Source organism: Dermochelys coriacea, chromosome 8 (assembly GCF_009764565.3).
Source record: "Dermochelys coriacea isolate rDerCor1 chromosome 8, rDerCor1.pri.v4, whole genome shotgun sequence".
Classification (NCBI taxonomy): Eukaryota; Metazoa; Chordata; order Testudines; family Dermochelyidae; genus Dermochelys; species Dermochelys coriacea.
Genome location: NC_050075.1, coordinates 21095001 through 21118663, shown reverse-complemented (window position 1 = coordinate 21118663; position 23663 = coordinate 21095001). Strand labels below are relative to the sequence as shown.

Here is a 23663-nt window from a genome sequence, read left to right as displayed (position 1 = left end):
TGGAGGAAGCTAAATAAAGCTGTGACCAGGTCTTCAATCATCTTATTCTTTATGTATACAAAGGCTACAATCCTACTGAATTTTTCAGAAACAATATGTAAGGAATCCGGGAGGCAGTGGTGAAGAGACATGAATAACTGTTAATAATTAAATTAATGGGAAAATATACAGCTTTCCCACTTGCCTGGTTACCTTATGATTTACAAAGAGTTCTTCTCCTGTAAAAGATTCAAGGATGAAGGGATTTTGGAGGTGGGACTGAATCAAACAGCTGCAGTGCAACTGATTCGGAACTGACAGCCACTATGTGCGGGAAGGGAAAGGGAAGATCGATCAATCAATCAAGACTACTACAGTGTGTGTTGTGTAGGTATACAAGCATGTGGCTGAGGCAGAGAGAGGCCAGGCACGTGAACTACATCAGCAGCACACCTTCATTTGAAATATACTACGCTGTCAACAGGGCAGACAACGGTTGTGTCTGCCTTGGACAGCAGTGGAAGCCACGTGGCTAAATCCACACACTGTTTGGAAAAAATTATCCCAAACAGTCACGATCTGTGGGATTGTACAAACTGGGACCCATCAATTTAAACGGGCCGGCACCAGAACCAATCCAACTCTTGCTCCTTCACTTTGGTCCAAAATAACCCATGTCTCTTGAGCCTCTAGGTAAACCGAAAGGTCTATTTATTTACTGATGTGGAAGGAGAAGCTTAACAGGGGTCAAGTTTTGTGGGCAAGGGGGAGATTTTGGGGGGCTGTAAGCAGTTTAGCTACTGGTTTACATTTTTTGTGTGTATCACTCTCTAAAGCGTATTAGCTGGCTTTATGTTTGTTTGTCTGAAGAGTAATTCAAATTAATAAATACTTCATAGCTAGGTGAGATGAGGGAAAACCCACCATTTAAACTTAAAATCAGACTCTTTGTTGTCAGCAGAACACAAGTATAGATAAAATTTCAGGCGCAAATAGTGCATTCCTTGAAGAAAGCTGTCTGGCAGTAAGAATAGATAGAGGGATATACCAGCTAGAGAATGGAGTGCCGTACCTGGTTTGAACAGTGTATGTTTTAAGTTAACAGCTTCAAAATGTCTTACCAGAAAGGCACAAGCTGTTATCTCTCAAAGTATAGATCCTTCTTTCTTGTTAAATTCCTGTTTTAATGTAAGACAGCCCACTTCTTTGTATTTATGCAATCAGAGACCATATAAACCTCCAATGAAGTAATACAAACAGATGTCTGAAAACCCCAGCTTCCACACTAATAGATGGGCTCAAATTTTAATTCAAAGTCAATTTTTTGCCTTGTTTAGGTTTTACTGTGAAAATAAACCTACAAATCACATGTAGAAAATAGGAGATGGGGGGGGGGGTGTTTTTTGCACTGAGCAGGATTTTATTACCAGACAAGATTTTAGGACTGTTGTTCTAAGATGTTCACAGCTTAGAGTCTCTTTTGATTGCAGCTACAATAAAATATAAACCAAGGGACTAACGCCCTGTGTGTTTCTGCCTGTTTGAAACAAGTGGCACCAAATGTCTTTCATTCCAATTTTGTGATGCTGGCATTCTCCACCAGAGAATCATGCATGTGGGAGCAGAAGGATAGATAGGAAGCAGCATATGCTGACAAGGAGATGCAGAACATCTAGAAGAACTCATTTGAACAAAAAGAGCCTGTGATGAGGATTCTTCCTCCACATACTCTTTCAAATTATTATTTTTAATTTAAGGGTTGTGTGTAACAGATGAGCAGTTTAGCAGCAGTGACAAAGCTCTGCTCAGTTGATCATTTCTAGCAGTCACCTGCTTTTGATAGAATTAAGGTGGGGAGATTGACTTTCCCTGACCTTGTCCAGTGTGTTGGGCACAGACAGGCTTTTCTCCACTAGCAGGCATGCATCTCTTTCCTGTCCATGCATTTCTTCTTCTACATTAAGCCCATTTACTATTTCCCTGGTGGCAGTTGAAGAGAATTACATTTAATGTATCTCAATGTAGATTTTAAAAAGTTATTAATTAGCCAACATCCATACTCAAACATCCCTTTTTAGCAGGAAAGGGATTTATTTGCCATGATTGGCCAATTACTTTTTTTTAAATCACCTGGCAGTTCATACTCCACAGAGAGTTCACACCATTAAATCATAAGCACCACACTGTGTTCTTTATATAAATGCCAGGTGTGTCCAAGGCATTTTACTGACGGGCAAGAGCACCAGGTCCCTGCCTAAAGAGCTTACAGTCTAAAATCTAATTCAGTGCACTTACCATTAGAAACAAGTCTGTAAATGGGAACTCATTTGAATGAGTTGATAGCAATGCACTATAAATTAACCAGCAAATTTCACAGAAACATCTATGCACTAATACACTTAACAGAAGCTAGTTACATATATAAAAAGGAATGAATGGCAGCGGACAGACATGTAGTAAGTCATAGAATCACAGAACTGGAAGGGACCTTGAGAGATCATCTAGTCCAGTCCCCTGCACTCATGGCAGGACTAAGTATTGTCTAGACCAGTGGTGGGCGAACTTTTTGGCCCAAGGGCCACATCTGGGTGGGGAAATTGTATGCAGGGCTATGAATGTAGGACTGGGGCAGGGGTTTGGGGGGTGGGAGGGAGTGCGGGGTGTGGGGGGTGCAGGGTGCAGGAAGGAGCTCAAGGCAAGGGATTGGGGCAGAGAAGGGGTGCAGTGTGTACGAGGGGGCTCAGGGCAGGGGGTTGGGGTGCAGGAAGGGGTGTGGGCAGCTTGGGATGCAGGAGGGAGATCAGGGCAGGGGGTTGGGGTGCAGGAGGGTTTGCGGTGTGGGCTCCAGCCTGGCGCTGCTTACCTGGAGTGGCTCCAGGCTGGCAGCAGCGTCGCACCGCTAAGGCAGGCTCCCAGCCTGCCCTGGTGTCGCACTGCTCCCGGAAGTGGCCGGCACCATGTCCCTGTGGCCACTGGGGGGGGGGGCGGGGGCTCCCACTGGCTGTGGTTCTCCCCAGGAACCGTAGGGACATAGTGCCGGCCGCTTCCAGGAGCGGCGCAGTGCCATGGGGATGGCAATCCCACTGGCCGGATCAAAAGCCCTGAGGGGCCAGATCCGGCCCACGGGCTGTAGTTTTCCCACCCCTGGTCTAGACCATTCCTGACAGGTGTTTGTCTAACCTGCTCTTAAAAACCTCCAAAGATGGAGACTCCACAACCTCCCTCGGCAATTTATTCCAGTGCTTAACCACCCTGACAGTTAGGAAGTTTTTCCTAATGTCCAATCTAAACCGCCCTTGCTGCAATTTAAGCCCATTGCTTCTTGTCCTGTCCTCAGAGGTTAAGAAAAACATTTTTTCCTCCCTCCTCCTTGTAATGACTCCCCCACTTTTCATACTATGTCCCCTCTCAGTCTTCTCTTTTCCAGACTAAACAAAGCTATTTTTTTTCAATCTTCCCTGATAGGTCACGTTTTCTAGACCTTTAATCATTTTTGTTGCTCTTCTCTGGACTCTCTCCAATTTATCCACATCTTTCCTGATCTGTGGCACCTAGAACTGGACACAATACTCCAGTTGAGGCCTAATCAGCTTGGAGGAGAACAGAAGCGTTACTTCTCGTGTCTTGCTTACAACACTCCCGCTAATACATCCCAGAATGATGTTTGCTTTTTTTTTTGCAACAGCGTTACACTGTTGACTCATATTTAGCTTGTGATACTAAATGACTATGACTCCCAGATCCCTTTCCACAGCACTCCTTCCTAGTCATTTCCCATTTTGTATGTGTGCAACTAATTGTTCTTTCCTAAATGGAGTACTTTGCATTTGTCCTTATTGAATTTCATCCTATTTACTTCAGACCATTTATCCAGATCATTTTGAATTTTAATCCTATCCTCCAAAGTACTTGCAACCCCATCCCAACTTGATATCGTCCGCAAACTTTATACATGCACTCTCTATGCCATTATCTAAATCACTGAAAAAGCTATTGAACAGAACCAGACCCAGAACTGATCCCTGCAAAGCCCCACTTGTTATGTCCTTCCAGCGTTACTGTGAACCACTGATAACTATGCTCTGGGAACAGTTTTCCAACCAGTTATGCACCCACCTTATGGTAGCTCCCTAGGTTGCATTTGCCTAGTTTGTTTATGAGAAAGTCATGCAAGACAGTATCAAAAGCTTTACTAAAGTCAAGATATACCACGTCTGCCGCTTTCCCACTATCCACAAGGCTTGTTACCCTGTCAAAGGAGGGTATCAGGTTGGTTTAACATGATTTGTTCTTGACAAATCTATGCTGACTGTTACTTATCACCTTACCTTCTAGATGTTTGCAAACTGATTGCTTAATTATTTGCTCCATTATCTTTCTGGGTACAGAAGTTAAGTTGACTGGTCTGTAATTCCCCAGGTTGTCCTTATTTCCCTTTTTATAGGCTTGCACTGTATTTGGCTTTTTCCAGTCATCTGGAATCTCTTCCGTCTTCTATGGCTTTTCAAAAATAATCGCAAATGGCTCAGTTATCTCCTCACTCAGCTCTTTGAGTATTCTAGGATGCATTTCATCAGGCCCTGGTGATTTGAAGACATCTAATTTGTTTAAGTAATTTTTAACTTGTTCTTTCCCTATTTTAGCCTCTTCTGATCCTATCTCATTTTCACTGGTATTCACTATGTTAGACATCCAATCATCGCCAACCTTCTTGGTGAAAACTGAAACAAAGAAGTCATTAAGCACCTCTGCCATTTCCACATTTTCTGTTATTGTTTTTCCCCCTTCATTGAGTAACAGTCCTACTCTCTCCTTGGTCTTCCCTTCTAATATATTTGTAGAATGTTTTCTAGTTACCCTTTATGTCTCTAGCTAGTTTGATCACGTTTTGTGCCTTGGACTTTCTAATTTTGTCCCTACATACTTGTGTTATTTGTTTATATTCATCCTTTGTAATTTCACCTAGTTTCCACTTTTTGTGGGACTCTTTTTTTTGATTTTTCTATCATTGAAGATTCCTGGTTAAGCCAGGGTGGTTTCTTGCCTTACTTCCTATCTTTCCTATGCAGTGGGATAGTTTGCTCTTGTGCCCTTAATGTTTCTTTGAAAAACTGTCAACTGTCTTTTTCCCCTTAGACTTGCTTCCCATGGGATCTTATCTACCAACTCTTTGATTTTGCTAAAGTCCACCTTCTTGAAATTTGTTGTCTTTATTTTGCTGTTCTCCCTCCTATCATTCCTTAGAATCATGAACTCACCACTTCATGATCACATTCACCCAAGCTGCCTTCCACTTTCAAATTCTCAACCAGTCCATACCTTAGCTTTCATTCATCCTTTTAGATGAGAAAAGCTGGACCTCAAAAAGATTTTCCAAACTTCTTCCTGACTCCAAACAGCGTACCATAGAAGTGCAATGTATGAATAGTTAATAGTTATCTGCACGTGGAGCTGGTTATCACTATGGAATTGGTTAAGGGCTGTATCCTGGAAAATTAGCTGACCTTTCAAGAACATATTCAATAATTCACATCATCACAGAAAACTGATGGAGAGAGCCCAATATTTGAACTATAATGTGCATGTGAAGATCTATACCACTCTCAGAAAAGCTTAAAACTGGGGAAGAATTGCTAGTGCCTCTATCCCATCCTTTCCCAAGGCTTTCATTTCGGATTTACATTGGTTGTCTCTGGTTTCTATTTAGGATTCCTGAGTTTACTTTACTAGCTGGTTTCTAGTGACAAAGACACCCATTAATTACTAATGACTATCCTTTTGAAGATAAAGCACAGCCAGGAAACAAAAAACATTCTTTGGCAAGACACCTCAACAACCAGCTGTTAACGTTAAAATGAGCAATCTAGGTGGACTGATTCCAATTCATCTTTCTACACAAGACAAGCACAAAGAGTTAAGAGGTCCAACATGTCATCCGTATGCACTCAGCACGTTTTCTAGGAAATACTAGTTAGGGCAGATCTACATTAGAAACTTTTGCTGGTATAGTAATGTTGATTAAGAGGGTCTTTTTTTAAAAAACAACATTTCTCTCCGCAAAAACCCGAGTGTAGATGCAGTTATAGTGGCATAAGCTACCCCAGCATAGACATTCTCATTTTGCTCAGGATAGCAGTATTAACTATACCAGAAAAAGCACTTTTTTGCTGGGATAAGCAATGTCCACGCTAGGCAGGTTTCCTGGTATAGTTATACCGATATGGCTATACTAGCGAACCTTTTTGCATTTAGACGTAGCCTTAATGTCGACTAGTTTAAACCACATACACAACATCAGAGAGCCTCCCCACATGTATTTCCTAAAGTCTGCTTGCATCTCATATACTCTGTGAACAGCATCTCTTGTTTTGCTGCATAAACCATCTGTCTATGCCCAAGGACCTATTGGTACATTTCTGACGTATGTGGAATTCCTTTCTTTCTCCTCTCCCACATCTCAACTTTCTATTTCCCATGGCCTAGGCATCCAAAACACAAAAATTCTCTCTCTGTGAATCCAAAATCTGTCAATTTGACAGGCCCACCATATTGAGGAGGGTCAGCTGGGGAGGCTAGGATGGGAGGTGGCTTTCACATACCCAGCCCTGGGCCAACATTTCTTCCTTGGTGAACTCTGTTACGCCCAACTTCCCACCTCACACAAACCCTCTCACAGCATATATGCCAAGAGTGGTGCAATCTCCGACGACAGAATGGGGCCATCTACCTTGAAGCTTCCTGAACCCCTCCTTACCGCTCGAGGCTGATAAAAAAAATCAGCATGGACAGCATGCACAATGCTCACCCTAATGGGTGAAGCAGGATCATCTAGCCACCCCATCCACATAGTTATCTAGCCCTCAGCAGTGTAGTGTCAGAATTTCTATCCCTGTGATGCTCTGTCTCATGTTTAACAGGCAGTACGTTTCAGGAGAATATGCAAATCCAAGTCTCCTCCCAGGTACACAAAAGCAATAGCTACTGCACTGTCAGGGCAGCGTCACTCCCTTTAGCTACTCTTCTGTTTATACAGAAAGGGAGAAGTCACAACCTGAGCAACTAATGCTGTCATTGGCCTTGGAACAAATGGAAGAATGAAACTAGAGAGGGGTAGTCAAAAGTGTCTCAACTGACAGAGGTGGCAGCTCAGCCATTACTAAATGACTGCAGTGATATCCATAAATAGAGACACCCTGACACAACAACTCAGTGATAGAAGGGATGTTCTGGGCCCAAAAGAGAAATACAGACACAGAAATATATGGGAAATTTCTTTACTGTTGAACTGCTCAAAATCTCTGCCCATCACCGTTCTTGTATTTTAAAGACACGGGCAGTGAATTCTTTATGACAGTACTGGGTTCAAGAAGAGGAAAAGAGGATCAATGAACAGGTCAGCTGGGAGAGATCTGGTCTGGATAAAGATGCACGTTAACAAACCATCTCAGATATTTTGCCCATATTTCTGATAACCTTTTATGTGGCTGTCACATGCAGCTTTAAAGCTCATCTTTCCTGAGGAAAATCTCAGTGATCAGCAAAAATGCCTTAGTGTCTCCCGTTCAAGTCAATGGTGATGCTCCTATTGATTACAAGGTGTGTTAGAGCATGATTGTCAATAGTTAAACAAGTATTTTTCTAAATAGGAATATATTTTAAAAGAAAGTTTGTATCTATAGCTTGTTGTAAATAAGAGCTATTTGGGGCTCTTCTACTGCCCCATGTTAGGAGCTGCCAATTGAGAGATTAGAGATAGTGGGAAAACAATGATCATTTTCCCTGAAAACCTTTGAAATGAACAATTTTTAAAATATGTATTGTTTTTTGTTTTTAAAACCATGGAAAATTAAAAACAAATAAATTCTGTGACAATTTTCATTATGAAAAAGAGACCATTTTTCATTAAAAAGATCAAAGAAGAAAAAATAAAACCAACCAACAAAACTTCAAACGAAACATTTTGAGCAGCTCTATTAATGACACCTACAGCAGTTCCACCCATGGCCTACATCTCAATGACAGGATAATAATAAAAATAATAATTTATCTGTGTTTCTATCCTGCTTGTCATTTAAGGGTCTCAATACAATCTACAGACTTTAACTAATTAAGTCTCACAACATGCTTGTGAAGTAGGAATTATCCAGTAAACAAATGGAGAACCTGAGACACAGAGGGGAAGTGACTTGCCCAAGTCACTGAGAAGTCTCTGGCAGAGGCAGGAACTGAAGGCAGTCTCTGGAGCTGCCAGCTGTGCGTCTTAAACCACACAACTATTATCTGAGAGAATTTGCTTCCCTACTAGAAAGCACTGGAAATCATTCAATTTCTCTCTTTGCAGGGAAAAGGGTTAAACTTAAAACCTGGTTTATCAGTTATGAATATAAAAAAAGTATGATTATTTTACTTCACAACTACTCTAACTTCCAGTGCTAACCTACTCCATATAATCAAACTGCCAAAATAGTGGCTTTCTGTCCGATTGTCTTAAATAGACAAGCAACAATTAAATAAAAACACAAGTCTTCTCCCACCCACACACAAGAATTATTTGTTCTTCTTTCTAATTAGTTGCCATGATTAGAATCTTCTTTACATTCGCTGAAGTATTCCCTTCCAGGCTTGGCTACTCAAGTTAAACCATAATACAGAATAAAGATTACTAACGGTAGAGCAAGCCAGTTTGTTACTAGAATAAGTCACTCAAAACCATTCTCCAGCAAACAGTGATAACAGAACACATGCAAATCTCACCAAATTATGGATTTCTCTCGACCTTATTTACACAACAGGCTTCCCAGTGGCATCTCTTCTACCACTTTAACAATAATTATTATTTTAATTATGATGGAAAAGCAAAACTAACAGAGCTCATGGCTGGCTAAGAAACAAAGGTGCTGATTCTGCACTGAAAACCACATGGCCGCAAAAGTCCATCTACGTAGTTCTCAATGCATGAAGTGGGCCACAGTTAGAGGAAGGATGGGCCACTGGATAGAATGCTAGCCTAGGCAGTGGGAAATAAGGGTTCGATTCCCTACTCTGCTGAAAACCCCTGTGCGATCCAGGGCACGTTACTCTGTGCCTCAGTTCCCCATCTGTAAAGTGGATGGAATAGTGGTTCCCTGTCTCTTAGGGGTGTTATAAGGCTAAACACATTAAGGATGATAAGGCACTCAGACACGATGGCGAAGTGAACCATATAAGTATGATGGAGAAGGCAGGTTTTGCACTTGGAGGTAGTTTCCAAAGCAGGCACTCGGTGGCCAGGACAGAAGTTATTACTGATTTAACAACACTGATGTACAAGGTTCCCAATTTGAAGCTAAGTAAAGTCATAGATACTAAGGTCAGAAGGGACCATTCTGATCATCTAGTCCGACCTCCTGCACAGTGCAGGCCACAGAATCTCACCCACCCACTCCTACAAAAAACCTCACCTATGTCTGAGCTATTGAAGTCCTTAAATCATGGTTTAAAGACTTCAAGGAGCAGAGGAGCCTCCCTCAAGTCACCCATGCCCCATGCTACAGAGGAAGGCGAAAAACCTCCAGGGCCTCTCCAATCTGCCCTGGAGGAAAATTCCTTCCCGACCCCAAATATGGCGATCAGCTAAACCCTGAGCATATGGGCAAGATTCACCAGCCAGATACCCAGGAAAGAATTTTCTGTAGTAACTCAGATCCCATCCATCTAATATCCCATCTCAGGGGATTAGTCTTATTTACCCTGAATATTTAAAGATCAATTACTTACCAAAATCCCATTATCCCATCATACCATCTCCTCCATAAACTTATCAAGTAGAATCTTAAAACCAAATAGATCTTTTGCCCCCACTGCTTCCCTTGGAAGGCTATTCCAAAACTTCATTCCTCTGATGGTTAGAAACCTTCGTCTAATTTCAAGTCTAAACTTCCTGGTGGCCAGTTTATACCCATTTGTTCTCGTGTCCACATTGATGCTGAGCTTAAATAATTCCTCTCCGTCTCCGGTATTTATCCCTCTGATATATTTATAGAGAGCAATCATATCTCCCCTCAACCTTCTTTTAGTTAGGCTAAATAAGCCAAGCTCCTTAAGTCTCCTTTCATAAGACAAGTTTTCCATTCCTCGGATCATCCTAGTAGCCCTTCTCTGTACCTGCTCCAGTTTGAATTCATCCTTTTTAAACATGGGAGACCAGAACTGCACACAGTTTCTAAGTGAGGTCTCACCAGTGCCTTGTATAATGGTACTAAAACCTCCTTATCTCTACTGGAAATGCCTCTCCTGATGCATCCACATTGACAGCTCATAGTCATCCTATGATCAACCAATACTCCGAGGTCCTTCTCCTCTTCCGTTATATCTAATTGATGCGTCCCCAACTAAAATTCTTGTTATTAATCCCTAAATGCATAACCTTACACTTCTCACTATTAAATTTCATCCTATTACTATTACTCCAGTTTACAAGGTCATCCAGATCCTCCTGTATAATATCCCGATCCTTTTCCGAATTGGCATTACCTCCCAGCTTTGTATCGTCTGCAAACTTTATTAGCACACTCCCACTTTTTGTGCCAAGGTCAGTAATAAAAAGATTAAATAAGATTGGTCCCAAAACCGATCCCTGAGGAACTCCACTGGTAACCTCCCTCTAACCTGACAGTTCTCCTTTCAGTAGGACCCGTTGCAGTCTCCCCTTTAACCAATTCCTTATCCACCTTTTGATGTTCATATTGAACCCCATCTTCTCCAATTTAACTAATAATTCCCCATGTGGCATGGTATCAAATGCCTTACTGAAATCTAGGTAAATTAGATCCCCTGCATTTCCTTTATCTAAAAAATCTGTTACTTTTTCAAAGAAGGAGATTAGGTTGGTTTGTCACGATCTACCTTTCGTAAAACCATGTTGTATTTTGTCCCATTTACCATTGACTTCAATGTCCTTAACTAATTTCTCCTTCAAAATTTTTTCCAGGACCTTGCATACTACAGATGTCAAACTAACTGGCCTGTAGTTACCCGGATCACTTTTCATTGTCTCTCGACTGTCCATGCCCTCCCAATACCGTCAATAGATATTTGACGCCATCATCATGCTTGGTGATTTACAAATAAATCAGTAGAGACAGTCCTTGCTTGATGGAATTCACAGTCCAAACAGAACTGGACACACACTGCATACGAGTACCAAGAAAACTAGCGGCGGGAGAATATAGCAACACTTAAAGCCCCTTTATGCTTGGCACTGTACAACCCACATGAAGAGAGTCTCTGCCCTGAAGATTTTCCCATCTAAATAGACAAGACAGACAAAGGTGGGGACGGGAAACAGAAACAGAGATGAGAGAAGTGACTTGCTCAGGGGTCACACAGCATTGTCAGCAATAGAGTCAGGAACGAACTCAGATCTCCTGAAGCTCAGCCCAGTGACGTATCCACTCTACCACACAGCCTCCAAAGGGCATTTCCACTCAGAGGCTGAAGATTTGAAACCTGGTGCCTGAAGTTACGGGAATACATATGGATTTAGGCATCTAAATAAATGGCCTGCTTTTCAGGGGTACTGAGCACCTACAGCTCTAAAAGTCAAAGTACTTATATAGCTGCCTAAATATGAATTTGATGGCCTAAATTCAGGCACCTAGTTCTGAAAACATTGAGTTTTTAATCACTGCAGGGGAACCTGCTCAAAACATCCTCAAAAATCAACAGCTCTGATCAGCATTTATAAAGACAAGAGAAGTGAGAGAATCTGTAAGGCTCCACAACAGAGGCAGTGAGAACAGACTCGAAGAGACTAAGATATGTACACAGTACAGTTTACATCAGTTACGTTGCTCAGGAGTGCGAACAAGCCACCCCGAGTGATGCAAGTTGCATTGACCTAAGCGCCGGTGTGGACAGCGCTATGTCCATGGGAGAGCTTCTCCCGCTGACATAGCTTCAGCAGCTCACAGGGACTGGAGTAATTAAGTCGACAGGAGAGCTCTTGCCCATCAGTTTGGAGCACCTGAACTAGCAGTGCGACAGCTGCATTAGTGCAGCTGTGCTGCTGTAAGCTCTGCAGCGTAGCTGTAGCCTAAGGCAGTAAGGAACTCTCTAATAACATAGCTGCTTATGTCAGTCTTCGAATGTTGGTAGTATTCTCAAGAAAGCCAAGTCTCACTGATCTAGGATTTACGGCTGATAGGCAATGCACTAAAAATATACAATCACAGAGGTAGGGAACAGTAACTCCTTTGGCTCTGCCACAGTTCTCTGAGGTGGCAGAGGACAGGAAAATTGCTGTGTTTTAGGTCCATTCTTGGGGGCATGAATCACTACTATTTTTACATGTAGGGCTTGAGTATTAAAACCCTGAAAAACAGGATTTAACATGAAAGCGCTATGACCCTTCAGAAAGCCTCCCCCAAATATATACACACACACACACACAGGGTCAGGCTCTCTCTCAGATACAGTCTCACAGGCCAAATGCAACATTTGCATGAGTGCTGTGTGAATGTCTCAGAAACGAGGATCACACAAAAATCCTAGGACTCCATCTCTCTACCACCAAGGAAGTGGGAGTTCTCTTGGGGTGCATGCTGTCTGATGCTAAAGTTTTCCTAAGCAAGGAAGAGGGCAAGTGCAAATTCAAGACTCCTTGAAGCTTTTCAAATATGGAGAATAAGTTGCTCTCCTTGGACAGCTAAGCTCCAAGGATAGCATTTTAAAAATGTGCCTACATGATTTTAGAACTCAAGTCTCATTGAAAGTCTATGGGATTTATACTCCTACATCTCTAAGTCACTTTGGCCCTTTTGAAACCATCACCCAGAATCAGCATATTACCTCTGGTGGCCAAGGGAATAAGACCGTTCTGGAGACATTTTGTCTATATTTGAGGGGGGTTTGGGGTATATTTTCCCCAAGCCGTATCACATCCTGCATTAACGCTAAATACCAAGGCATGACTCAGTACGAAGATCACTGTTCAGAGCTGTGGTATTTATACACACACATGCGGATACCTTGGTTAAGTTTTTATAAACTTCAACCAATATGTATTTGTTTGAAATTCTTACTTGTAAAACATCTGTCTTGCTTACTCTATTCCTTTGATCAGGGAGACAGTACAAACAGAACCCTGCTACACTGTAAGTGAATTATACAGTTATTGGTACTTAAAGCTTACAAATCAGATGCTTGTATGAAGATCGGTCCCAACTCAACTAGAATCTTAATAAGACACCCTCTTTGGGAAATAAGTCAACTGTAATGTATAACCTATTAAAATGTTGGTAGGATTTCTTCCATGGAACCACAGTGAACTTGTGCATGCAATACGCAAAGGCAAATAGGCTTAAAGATACACAGAGTTTGAAAAAACCCCATCACCCTTGCAGAGGGTACAGTGAGCCCTGCTGTTAAGGAGATGAAGGGGCTAATTGAAGACCAAGGCGGCTGGAAGTTGAGCCTGGGAAGAAAAGGGCAAAAGACTATTGTGTATCCAGCACACGGCAGTCTAGGGACATCAACTTTGGTTGTCTCTCAACTGCTGGCCCAATCCTTTGGAACAATTAACTCTCTACACACAAGCCTGACAAGAAAAAGGGGTAGGAGTTTCCCTCAGCCTAAGCACATGGCAAAAGGGAACAGACTGCGTTTAAGGAGGGTTGTTTCTTTGTGAAGCAGGGGGCATCTACCCCTACATGCAAGAACTACTGGCTGGAGAGAGAAGGCAGAAGGGAATCTTCCTGACCTGAAACACTGATAAGACCTCGTCTCACAGAAAGGGTGAGATCAGACCAGAAGGGCTACATCCAGGACCTTTGTTATTTTGCAAGATCTGTAACTCTCCACAGCTTTTTAAGAGTAAAGTGACTGCGATTAAGAAATTCCTGTGCTAAGCCAGTGTTCCTTGTCTTCCTTCCATGTTGTCCACAAAGAACCCAAAATGATCACAACCTTCTGGAACTCTGAGAAAGCATGTGTAAGCAACTAGGTTGACTCAAGAGGTCTGAAATACTCAAGCAGTCAGATAGTGGAGTCCCACAGCCCCAAGGGAGAGTTCAGACAAAGGGGCTGAACCTGGGGATGTGTCTTACAGACCTAGAGCTAGAGACAGGGACCAGGTTCTGCCCAGAAGCAGGTGGCTTAAATGCACATCAGCTGGGTCCACTCACAACCAACTGATGTCCATCCAGATGGAACTGGGCCAGGTTTTGACACTAGGCACACAACAATCTTTGGCCCTGCTCTCCCTGGGCTCAACTTTCAGCCCTCCTGGATTCCAGTTAGTCCCTTCTTCCCCACCTTAACAGCTGCGTGGTAGCACAGCGGGAACTCACACCCATCCATTCCTATGTGATCCCAGGGCTGGGAAACCCATAGTAATGGTGCTGTACTTTTCATTACTTTAAGTTTAAAAAAAAAAAAAAAAAGTTCAACTCAACATTGTCAAATCGAAGACCCCAAGAAATGGTAATTTCCCCTCAGTAAGAAATATGATCTTAAACTTAGCATCGCCAGAGAAGAGACAGCTTTGTAACTACTCTGTGGGTTATAGGTCCATTAACATGAGAGTCACAGACTTCCTTATGAAACCAAAATAGATCACAAGCTAAGACTGTCACACAATTCAAAAGTATGCTGTTTAGTAAAGACAGCATTTTACCAGTTAGTAAAACAATACTGTACCACCTCGAGAATGCAAACAGTAAAACAGAATGGAAGGTAACTGAATTGTATGTGCAAGAATGCAGTATATAATTTAGCAGCAGAGAGTAACCGAAAAGTGCTCTGACTTCAATAATACCCTTGGAAAAGTACTGTATGGTTGTCTGAACAGACAGAGGGCACTGGGGCCAGCATGGTGGCTCAACACAGCTGCAATTTTGATAGGTGTCGTCTTCTTAGATGTGTATATAGTTGGTTGTATAGTCTGAACAATCCAGATTTTGACAGTAACATCTGAATTTACCAAACCAGTGGATGCAATGATTTTCTGGATTAGTACTATGCTAGCCTGTTTATATATAGTTCTCAGCATATGAATCATACATACTGTGCTGGAGCTTTGAATCACAGGACAGTCTTCAGAGTGTCAGATTTCCTTCAGAGGAATACAAATGCAAAAAGCTACAAAAACACACAACAAGATAATCTTATTTTGCATTTCTATGGCTTCTTTTGTTGGAGGATTTCATGGTCTTCAGAAGTTAATTAACTCTCACAACCCCCCTGGGCAACAAAACAATACTTATATCCAAAAAATGAGACACAGCACGATAAAGTGACTTGCTCAAAGTCCACAGAAAGTCAGTAGCACAGCCAGTAAGAGAACCCAGGAACCCTGACTCCCAAACCCTGCTTTACCAATAAAAAAGGAAGAGAGACATAAATAAGGTTGTTGTTGACATAAGAATGACATGACACTGACAAGTCCTTCTACCCAATAAATCTCTACCAAACAGATAAAACAAAAAAAGAGGAAATGAATTAAATTTAAACAATCAACACCAAAAATCATTCTGCAAGCTGAGTTTTCACCTCGGAAAGGGAGGAAGACCAGAGGCTCCGGGAAATCCACTAAGGGCTTCAATAGTGCTATCGATTTTACATGGAAGCTGATGGGGAACAACGTAAAACAGACAAATGTGTTTGTTCCTCCCACCTTTACCCGTTAGGATCCTTCCTTGCCAATATCTTGAAAGAAGCTCATGGTGGGAAACATCACTTGCGTGAAGGGGATTTTTGACTGTGGCAAAAGGGTTAGTTTCCCTCCTTGTTTCCATTACGGCAAGGATATTTTCTCCCCACAAAACACCCCAACTCTGAATGTGCCAGCAAAGAACCAAAGGGGAGCAGGTGGTCTCAAGTTATTTCCAATGCAAGGTCTAAGTACTCTCACCTCCGAGGGAAGCTAGTGCTCAGAAGCTCCCGGGATTGCGTCGCAATAACTAGATAAAACAGTACAGTACACACAAGGAAAGGTGTAGAGCAGAGTGGGGATTTTGGGTTGAAATACAAGCAGCTGTTCCAAGAGTGTACGTTGGTCGATAGAATTCACAGAGGTTATGCGTTAAGGAGGGGCTTGAAGAGGAGTGAGCGAAGATATGGTATGAATCTGAAGCGAGTTCCAGACACATGAAGGTGTGACGATTAGCTGTGGGAGTAGGACGTGAAGGGAGTAGCTGGGGGGCATAGATAGATAGATAGATAGATATTATACACACGGAAGAGGCCTTGAAGCTGAGAAGATCATTTCTTTTAGAACAAGCACCACTACCCCTCATGTTTACCAAAGACACATGCCAGCCATACCTGATATTCTTTGCAGTTGTGATTAAGGCTGGGAGAGCAGCATGGCAATCAGACCTAAGCCGGATTCTTAAAAGGGAGTCTGGTTGCTTTGTTAAATACCAGTGGCCCTATTTGGGCCAGGGTCACCAACTGGGAACCCAGCTGGTACATTCTTGGCTTGCACGTGGGTCACTTACTCTGATTCTGCCTGCTGCATTCCTGCCCTCCTGCTGGAGCAGCTGTCAGTGCTTCTCTCCGACCACTGCAGGCATCTGGCTAAGACTTCCCCTGCTTCTCTTAACTGGACCTCTCTCTGCATTCTAGTCATTGCAGCCTTCTGCTACACCCCAATTCAATGTAGGAACTTCTCCAAGTCACGAGGATACCATCAGTTCTCTTCAGTACTGCCTCTCTTAGCCTCTCCAAGCCTGTCTGATGACCTCTCCACTCTCCTTAGGCACCTACACACTCATTGCTCCCTACCATACCTCAGCTCCCTACTAGCCATATTATGAGCATGTGGAAGCCCAGCACACACATGTATTTTGAGGAGAAATGGTCAGAACAGTGTGACAGGCTGAGAAAGAGATGAGAGAAGTTAGTAGCCAGGATGGGGCCAGGGCTGAGGGCGCAAGTAGAGAGGTTAGAAATAGGGAACAGTTAGAAACCTTATTGTTGGTAACAGGGAAGGAGAGGGAAAGGGCACTGGCATCGGGGGTGGGGGGAGAAGAGCTCCAATGCATCCTGGGGATGGAGGAAGGGCTGGAGTGAGTGTCACCATAAAGGAGGAGGAGGTGACACAGGAAAAATTTGAGACAGATTATAGGATTTGTGTTGGTGAATGGGAGCAAGAGTAACAGTGAGTGAAAAGGTGGGGCTGAAAGGGAGGAGTGGGGGTAAAGTAACAAAGAAGGTGCAACAGAGACAGTGGGAGGGGAAGGAGCATGAGAGGAAATAATCAGGCTGAGGAGAGGTGAAGTCAAAGTTAACCGGAGCAATAGCAGAGACTAGGGAGATGAAAGCAACTAGTGGTAAAAGCTAGGCAATCAGCAAAAACAGACAAGAACAAATTAGCTTCAAAAACACCAGGGGTAACATTACCTACAACCCCACCTCAATGTCATAAAATTAGTCCTTGATATGTGACATAATCTTCCAACAACTTCCACTTGACCACTCAGCCAGTTTTGCAAGTCAGAAAAAGTTCTACCTATTGACTGGAACATTGTAAACTAGTTTATCGTCTACAGAAGAAAGAAAAGCGATGGCTTGAATGAAGTCTTCACTCCTGCTTAACCACTCAGCCACGAATTATTTTAAACAACATGCAGCAGAAGGGTGGAAGCAAAGGGTGCATATCCAAACATAGGGTCCAATACTGCTTTCCTCCATTCAGGCAATGCTCCCATTGAAGTCTGATTAGGAATGGTAGGTCTGGGCCCACATATCAGGGAAAGGAAGTGCAGCATGAGGATTTAAATTCCCAGAGTTGTTGTGCACTGAACATATCTTACACATCATACATGAAAGTGAATCAATATGAACAGATTGCTAAGGAGCTCTGTTGACCCACTGGGGGCTGAGACCAATAACAAAAGGGAAAGCTAATTTTGCTGACAGAGTGCTTCATGTATCATCAAGCTGTCAGCTAAATAAGATCAATTTCCACAAACCCAGAGTCTTTGTCTAAATGTATTTGACACATCTCAGCTCTTTTCATCCAATGCCTCCTTAACCAGCTCAAATATAGAAACTGGCTTTCATTAGCCCTGCTCTATTATTCATTTCAGTACCATTCCATTTAGGAATCTTGCTGTTAATTTGACAACTGCCTTAATCTACTGTGTTAACCATCAAAATGCTTGGCTAGCAGAAGTTAACCAAGCTCCTGATACAATTTCTTCAGTATCAGTAGGATGCTTGCCTCTATCATTAAATTAAGATGCCTGATAAAAAGAGATAAGGAGGATTAACATTTCAAGTGGCAACAAGCAGCTGAAGTTCAAGCAAGTGAATTTATAAACACAAATGAATGACCAATGCAAAAGAAGGGTGGGGTTTCAGATTGCCTTTCAGCATTTGAGATAAAAATTGGACAAATTTATATGTAAATCCAAAAACAGTTTGATTGTTTGGCTTTTCCATGAGGCAAATGCAAGAGATCTCTCTAGATTTTCTCCACATCTAATCAGAATGGAAATCAGTTTTCCATCTCCAACTGTTTTTTATGTTGATTTAAAAAAAAAAAAAAGAAAGCACTATTGTAACCTTCTATTTAGCAAAAAGTTTAACTAAAATGTTGGGCTAGTGTTAGTGGGCTTTTTTCTTCCTTCAAATACCTTCCACAGCTTCTGTTACAGGGGAGAGAAATTCCTCTGCGAGCTAAAATGAGAGTGTGTGTTGTTCATTTTGTCAGGGTGCAAAGGAGTTTTTCAGACATATGCAGGAAAGAAGGAGATGAAAGGCTTAAAGATATTAGGTTAGATTAAAGTAATTCTAAATAGTCATGGCCTTTGTAAATAGGAATTCACCCAAGAATTCAGTCTGAAGAAAGAACTTTCCAATTTTCAAACAACAGCTCTGAAAAAAAAAAATTCAACACCTGCTTCTATCTAGAATGACAGTTTGATAACAAATGGTTACTACACTACAAACTATGAACCCAATATGGAAAACACTCCCTTTTAACCAATGAGTAGAAGTTAGGAGCTTAAATAACCTTTAAGGTTCAGGGCCTCAGGTTTCCCAGAAGCAAATAATTAAGTAAAGATTTGTAGAATTCGGCCCTAAACTTGAAAAAAATACATATTTTAAAGGGAAAAAACCTGTTCTTCCTTCATCTTAAATTCTTTATGCATCATTATGCTACCTGCTTCTTTTAACTTTTACTATTTAAAAAAGGCAGCAGAATTGCAGAAATGTCACATTTTTAGAATCTTCCAGCACAATTTCAAACAACATCTGAGCATCTTAAATGTTTTTGCCTTGCACAAAAGCAGAATATTCCCAACCAATTGGTATTTTGCAGAAAACCTCAATTCAGGGGTACAACATGAAAATGAAGGTTAGTAAGAACAAAGACAAAGTGAGGAATTTTATAATATGAAGAAAAGGCTTTTTTAAACAAAACACAAAAACACACGAACAAAACCAAAAAAGTCTATGACCACCAGTAATTGCTCAACACAACAGACTTCACCAAGGATTTAACTCCCAGCTATTATGTTATGTACATGGAGGCTGCTCAGTAAAGACTGTTCTAGCAACAGGCAGAAGTAACTTTTATAACCCCTTCACCTTATATAGGGTATAAAAGCGCTTCTAGCTACGTCCCACATCCCAGCAGGTAAAGCTTTTCTCTCATGAATGCATCCGATGAAGTGAGCAGTAGGTCACAAAAGCTTATGCTCAAATAAATTTGTTAGTCTCTAAGGTGCCACAAGTACTGCTTTTATTTTTGGGAATACAGACTAACACAGCTGCTACTCTGAAACCTCTCATGAACTTCTGTCTTTAACAATGTATCCCTCCCCTGTGGCTCTCCCCGATGTTTGGGATGGTAGCCCTGATGTTGCCTCTATCTGTAGAGCCTACTGATTGGAGAAAATCCAGCCAAACTCTTTTATTCGTTGATTCATCAGGTATTACATACATCAGCTGTGATGTCTTTTAGGGTGAGAAAAGGTCATTTCCTATATAAGCATAATATCTGTAGGAGAGAGATGCGAGTGCAGATGTAAATAAGATATATAAGCTTTCATCTAAAAAAAAAAAAAAAAATCTCCTGCTGGGTACATAGCTAATCACAAACAACAACCCTAAAAGCTCTTTTGTGAGTCACCCTTTCTTTTCACAGAAAATATAAGGGCAAATCCAAGTGCAAATCTTCTGTATTCAAACCTTGGGCTGATTACTGGGAGACATGTGTGCATTCAGGAGGTCCTTCTGTTTCTTTAAAAAAGCTCAATAATACCCTTTTTATTTATGGGGTGCCCAAAGTACAAAAGGTGAAATGAAGGATGGCAGCAAAGAAAAGAAAAGAACAGCTGACGATAGCGATTCACAAAGGTTCAGTAATTCGCTACTGTTGATTCTATAAAGACCCATAGCTTTTATTATCCACTAATTCTTTGAGGGGAAAAAACTCGCAATTATGAGCTTGCAAGAAAAAGAATATCTGCTTCTCTTATACAAGAGCAGCATTCACTGAAAAAAGGCATTTTAAAACCAAGGCAGTCCACCAAACATTTCAGATTTGCTTTCAGATAGTTTCCCTCTTGTGGTGCTGAACAGCTGAAGAAGTTGTGCACAATTACACACGAAGTCCTTCTTAAAAAAAAAAAAAACGCAAATTATTTCAAGTGAAAGCCAGGGTCTCTCCATTTCAGCTGCAAGAACAGTACCAGTTCACCCTCTTTTGTTGCCCTCACAGGGTTCAAAATCTACCCCAGCTGCTAAAGGTCTATTGTCTTTATTCCCATTGCTTCTGGGGTCTCTGGAGGACCCTCAAGTTTTAAAAGCTTATTCTGGTTACGACACAGGAACTGGGGTTAAAAGGAAGGGAAAATATACAAATCCTAAACTGTCCCTAAAATGACCATCTCTTCTGTCACGCAATGCTTGGCAACTGAACAAAAGCCATTAGTTTCAGCCTCTGTCTCTTCACACATCTAATCCTGCCCCAAGTGTCCACTGGAAAGGAACACTCTCCACCACCTCCTCAATACACAGCTTCAGCCCTTACCTCTCAGGGACAAAAAAAAACTAGCCCCCTTTACCACATGCACATACACATAAAGCCGAGCACCGGCTGGAAAGTAAAAAGAGGCAAGGGTTGCTAGCCTGAGCTACTGAAACAAGTGAGATTTAAAGATACACAAAAAGGATTCGGATTTTAAATGTCTCGTTGCTAGACAATGCTGCTTCCTTCACTGCCAAAGACTGCAAAGAGGACTTCAAAACGCCCTTCCCCTTTTAAAAATAAATTTCCCCTTTTAGACTGTGCATACACCATTCATCCCCTTTCCTTCCACCCATTTGTACATTTGTGGCAGGGAGAGAGAGAAGGGGAACTGTTCCTCCCCCCACTTACACCCACGTGTTGGCACTCCAGACCCCGAACGCAAAGCCAGGGGCAAAACCCGGCCTCCCCGCTCTCGGGAACAGCGGCAGCGACGGGAAGCAGCACGTGCGGCAGCAGCGGCAGCGCTCGGCCTTTCCCACTGACTCCAGGGCACCCCGAGGGCAGCGCGGAAACTCCAGCTCGTACAGCGCAAGGCGGCCCGCTTGCTCGGACCAAAGCAGCCGCTTCCTAGGAGGTGGAGCAGCTCCCTGCAGCCCTGGCCCCTCACAGGAGAGGGGACGGGATCTCCAGCCCGGGTACGCGGCGGGGGGGGCCGGCTCTCTCCGGCCCTGGCATGGACGGGGGGTTAGTTCTCTCCAGATGAGGGAGGGGGCGGGGGCGGGGGGCAGCTCCGTCCAGCACGGGGCCAGCGCGCGCCCTGCCGGCCCCCAGCCCCTTACCTGGCAGACTCTTGTGCGCCGTGTTGCCCATCACTCCGCGCGGCGGGGGGCGGACGCTCTGCGGGCCCGGGGCTGCGCTGCGCTCCGAAGGGCCATTTGCCGGCGGGGGCTGGGAGCGTCTCCTGCAGTGCCCGGGCTCCGCTCAGCGAGGCTCCCCACACCGCAGCCCGAGCCGCACTGAGCCAGCCTCGGCAGCCGGCAGCTCCCCGCGGCCGGGCCGCCTCCGGGGGGCTGGGCGCGGGCTCAGGGCCCGCCCTGCCGGGGCGGAGCCGGCGGCTGCCGGAACCTGGCCCGGGCGCGCAGCGGGGGCCGCAGGGCAAGACCCTAGGGGAAGCTGCAGGGTGACAGCGGGCGGGTTCCGCATCTGAACCAGCTCATGAGGCGGGACCGGGCTGCCCCCCGTTAATACACCCTGGGCCTGCGAGCCCGGCCCTGCAGGCGGCGACCTGCCCTTTTGAGCGTGCATGGGGAGGGCGATCCTGTCCGACAGGGCAAGGACAGCTACTTATCCGAAACGAGGACCCCCTCCGTTGTGTTATGATAAAGGGGCCCCGCCCGTTGGAGAGCCTAGAGGGTGTATGCAAGATCCTCCAGGACTGCTAGAAATGCAACACCCCCCCCCCCAAAAAAATTCCTCCCTGGCACCCCCAGGGCTCAGCTTACAGGCTGAAGGAGGAGACCACTTTCAGCTTTAGAAAAATAAATCACTACCCTTTTTACCAGGCTCAGACCATGCTAGTGAGTCAAGCTTTGTTCTCAGAACAGATAGTTACCACTAAAAACTTTCTTTAAAAAGTTTCATTTAGGGAACATGGTCCAGTGGCTAAAGGGGAGACTTGAGCTCTGTTCCCACTTATTTGCTGTATGCCGGCTCTGTGACTTGGCAAACACAAGAAGGAACCCTTGGGGCACCGTCGAGACTAACAAATTTATTTGAGCATAAGCTTTCGTGATGAAGTGAGCTGTAGCTCAAGAAAGCTTATGCTCAAACAAATTTGTTAGTTTCTAAGATGCCACAAGTCCTCCTTTTCTTTTTGCGAATACAGACCAACACGCCTGCTACTCTGAAACTTAACAAATTTATGTGGGCATAAGCTTTCGTGGGCTAAAACTCACTTCATCACCATGCATCGGATGAAGTGGGATTTAGCCCACAAAAGCTTATGCCCACATAAACGTATTAGTCTCTAAGGTGCCACAAGGACTCCTTCTTGTTTGTGCTGATACAGACTAACACGGCTACCACTCTGAAATCTGTGACTCAGTTTTCCCACTTGAGAACCAAGGACAGTATCACTCCCCTGCAGCACAAAGGCTTTGCTTTGATAAATTCAGTAACAGTTGTGGGGCACTCAGCTATTACAATAATGAAGGCCACAGAAGTAGTCAGCTGGAAGTGCAGCATTCACAATATTATCATTGTGATTTTTACATTTTTTGTCTGAAATATAACGACAAATTTAGAGCAGCCATGAGACAAGTTGTCTATAGGTGTTACGGTTCTGCAGAAAACCTCAAAAATGTGAACTGAGTGTAACCTATAAAGAGATGTCTAAGCCGACAAAGTCTGGAACATTAGCTTTGAGATGTTAATTCAGATCACCAGTGATGATAATTTAGATATCATAATTGTTAACCATTTCATTCCTCATGTAAGAAGGAAGAAAGAGAATCACAGATCTGCACAATCTACTATGAGTGATGTCTCATATTGGTGCCACAAGATGGTTGCAGTTGGGAGATATCACCACTTATTCTTGTCCCCTCTATCAAGGAAGCAAGCCCAAAGAACACTGAGTATATTGATGCCTCACTGAGGGGGGGCCAAGCTCAGGGATGCTGGAACAATTTATATAGTGGGGGTTCTGAGAGCCATTGAA

General features: G+C 43.2%; 1 protein-coding gene across 2 annotated transcripts in view; it reads right to left on the bottom strand.

Annotated features, from left to right (window-relative positions):
- Positions 1 to 23663, bottom strand: part of NEURL1B (neuralized E3 ubiquitin protein ligase 1B) — a 203152-nt gene that overhangs the window by 26282 nt on the left and 153207 nt on the right. Inside the window, exon 1 of one of the 2 annotated variants that reach the window (XM_038414674.2) lies at positions 21784 to 22212. The exons of the other annotated variant lie outside the window; for it this stretch is intronic. Coding sequence (XP_038270602.1) covers positions 21784 to 21814 — 31 coding nt within the window. The 5' untranslated portion in view covers positions 21815 to 22212. Of the gene's footprint in view, positions 1 to 21783; positions 22213 to 23663 lie in introns of those variants that run through there. 2 annotated transcript variants of the gene reach the window in all.